General features: G+C 38.9%; 1 protein-coding gene across 1 annotated transcript in view; it reads right to left on the bottom strand.

The window, feature by feature from the left end:
* The window catches only part of SH3KBP1 (SH3 domain containing kinase binding protein 1), a 370,819-nt gene that overhangs the window by 134,496 nt on the left and 233,348 nt on the right, over positions 1-2,975 (bottom strand). The window contains exon 7 of the mRNA XM_042782665.1: positions 2,041-2,116. Coding sequence (XP_042638599.1) covers positions 2,041-2,116 — 76 coding nt within the window. The remainder of the gene's footprint in view (positions 1-2,040; positions 2,117-2,975) is intronic.

Below are 2,975 nucleotides of genomic sequence, written 5' to 3'. Positions count from 1 at the left end.
AAAAAAAAAAAAAAAAATTCTCTGCTTCCCAGATGATTATTCCTGAAAATCAAGCATCAGGTTGATGAAGGTCACTGGTTGTCACACATGTCACAAAGACAGCATGTCCTAGGGACCACATTCTATTTATCTTTGAGGCTTGATGTGCCTTCTCCCTTTTCTGCCTATTAACTAGTCCAGCCATCCGTGCAACTTTTTAATAACTGTGATCATTTACGGAATTGTTAATACCCATAATTATAGAATGAACAGATAAACGCAAGAAAGGAAAGATATGCTACTGTACAAGAGAAAGGTTTTCAGAAGCAGTTTAACTTTTAATTCTCAAAAACAAAACAAAACAAAAAACCACACACACACATTTGTAGGACTCCTCAAGAATCTTGAAAATTTTGGTGCCTAAAGGTAGGTTTAGCAAGATAACCCTATGATCTACATGAATAAACGGAGGGCCAGTTCAGAAAAATGGTAAGTTCAGAATAATCGTTCTTAAAGTCTGAGTCTGAGACCAGCAGCAGCAACAGCATCCTGGTAGAAAAGCAAATTTTCAGAACCCACTCCAGAAATACTGAGTCAGAAATTCTGGTCGTGGGGCACAGCAATCTGTGTTTTCTAAACGAGCCCTGCAAGTGATCTTGATGTACACTCATGACTGAGAACCATGAGACTAGACCATGAGACCAGTGGGCTTCCTGCCTATGATTCTGAGTCTGACTGTACCATTAACAGATAGATAGCATCCAGACTTCACTCTAACCTTAGACATTAGGACAGAGCTCTAACCTCTACACTGATCATCCATGAATTTCTCTAAGTCACTTGAACCACCATTTTTGACCTGGTAAGTCACATAAACTCATTTTCACCTGCCTAAGGCAGCATTCTCATTTTCTTTCAAAACTACCTATTTTGCAGTGCAAAAGCAGCCTCAGGTATATTATTCTGCAAGTAAGTGACCAAGTCTATCTTTGCCTTTATACTGATCTTAATTCTGTATATATTTGATATCTTTTCTTGTTCTCCTTTGGCTTTCCAAACCAGATTAGCAGTCTGTCCACATTATCCTCATATAGAAATCTGAAGCTGGAGAACATAAAATAAAATTGCTAGAAGAAACGTGAGGTATTTGTTTCTGGGAACAGATATACTGAAGGACATGCAGAATGACCCCATCCTTGGAAGAATGATTAAAGCAACTGTAGGGCTGCCAGATTTAGCAAATACAAATGTAGGGCACCGAGTTAAATTTGAATTTCAGATAAACAACAAATTATTACAGGGGTCACACTTATACCAGAAAGTTATTCACTGTTTATCTGAAATGAAAATTTAACTAGGTATCCTGTATTTTCTCTGGCAACTCTAGAACTGGGAAAACTAAACTTTAAGAGGGTTCTGAGGAGACAGCTCACCTCAAAATCTTAAAAGACTGTTATGAGAAAAATGGGCCAATACCAATATAGACCCAGAGAACAGAATCCATGGGTAGAAATTCCAGGAAAAGGATATTTGGCGCCATAGAAGAAAGAAATTTATAAAAAAAATTTGAGTCATCCCAAGAGTCGTCTCGATAATCTCATGAGCAAGGACTTATCTCTAGACAGTCAAGCAGAGATGTGCTGAGGAAGCTTGAAGTCAGTAGGGTTGGTTGAATGGTTAGACTAAAAGATGTATAAGGCCTTTCTGACCCAAAGGCCAATGAAAGTCTAGACTGCTTTAGTTGCCATTTTGTAGAATCTTTCTGCCCCACAAAACGTGCAAAGTATTCTGAGTCTATATGGATAAACTCTAGCTCTATACATCGGTGAACTAAACATGGCAGAAAAGAACCACATTTCATCAATGAAGGAAAAAAAAAGGTCGAATCTAACTTGTGTTGATCCTACTGGTAGGGTTCTAACCAAACACATTTGTGTGCGCTATTACAGATGTGCCTGAAAGAACTATCAAGATTACAGAGGGATTTGTCCCAAAGCATTTCAATGATGGAAAAACTTTTAATTGCTTTCAAATGTAAAACAGATAAACAAGGAAGCTTACTCTTTGTCCTGCTGTCCATTTCTGGTTTTGATGATTCTTGAGTTGCTGCTGTTGGAGGTAACTTCTTCCCAATAGTCTGGAGGAAAAAAAAAAAGTTGATTTTACTTATCAAGAGGATTCTCTCCATTAAGCCATGTAATCAAAGCAAGATCATAAAGATTAAATGCTCATAACTGGTTCTAAAACCCAGCCACTTGAGTTTTTTTCACTACTTTGTGTATTGGCTGACAGTCTTTAATAGGTCTGAACTTCAGTGACAAAGAAGATGGAAAATTTAGGTAAAAACAGCTTTATCCGTGTTACCACTCATTGACTTTCATTCCCTTTCTTCCTTAATGTTCTTATTAAAAGGTTCACTATTTTTAGCTAAGAAAATAGACAGACTTCCCTCATTTTATAAGAATCTGTCTAACTTAAGCAGGCACAGTGCCTGGTCCACAGGAGGGGCTCAGAAGTAGCTACAGAGTGGAAGGATGGTTATAAGAGGGAAGGACTAAAAGACAAGAGGAAGGAATGAAAGGATGGAGGGCCAGAAAGATGGATAGATAGATGGGCAGGTGCAAGGACAGGCAGAAGTCAGGATATCCAGGACACCTGTGCCTTACTGAGCCATCGTCTAGCCATCTAAGATTCAGCCCAACTCAGAGCTTATAAGTAACATGGTCTCTTGGCCAGGTCCATTTACGCTAATGGAGAAAACAAACAGGGGTAGCAATTCCCTTTCCACCAATCTTTTCACCCTCTGTGGCTTTGGAAAAGTCCAACTCCTCAGACCGTAGGCTTCCCTTTACTGGTTAAAAAAGAGAAAGAGAAAGAGTTTGAGTTTGAGTTTGAGTTGATTTTCTTTCCTTCATTTAAAGCTAATGCTATCATCATCCACCAGCCACTCCTCGGAAGGAAGGTTGGGCAATCCTACTTCCGTAGTGATACTGCCT

Source organism: Orycteropus afer, unplaced genomic scaffold (genome assembly GCF_000298275.1).
Source record: "Orycteropus afer afer isolate SDZICR_OR568_19922 unplaced genomic scaffold, OryAfe1.0 scaffold00404, whole genome shotgun sequence".
Taxonomy (NCBI): Eukaryota; Metazoa; Chordata; class Mammalia; order Tubulidentata; family Orycteropodidae; genus Orycteropus; species Orycteropus afer.
The sequence above is the reverse complement of the archived record's forward strand: the minus strand, read 5'-3'. Positions and strand labels throughout refer to the sequence as shown.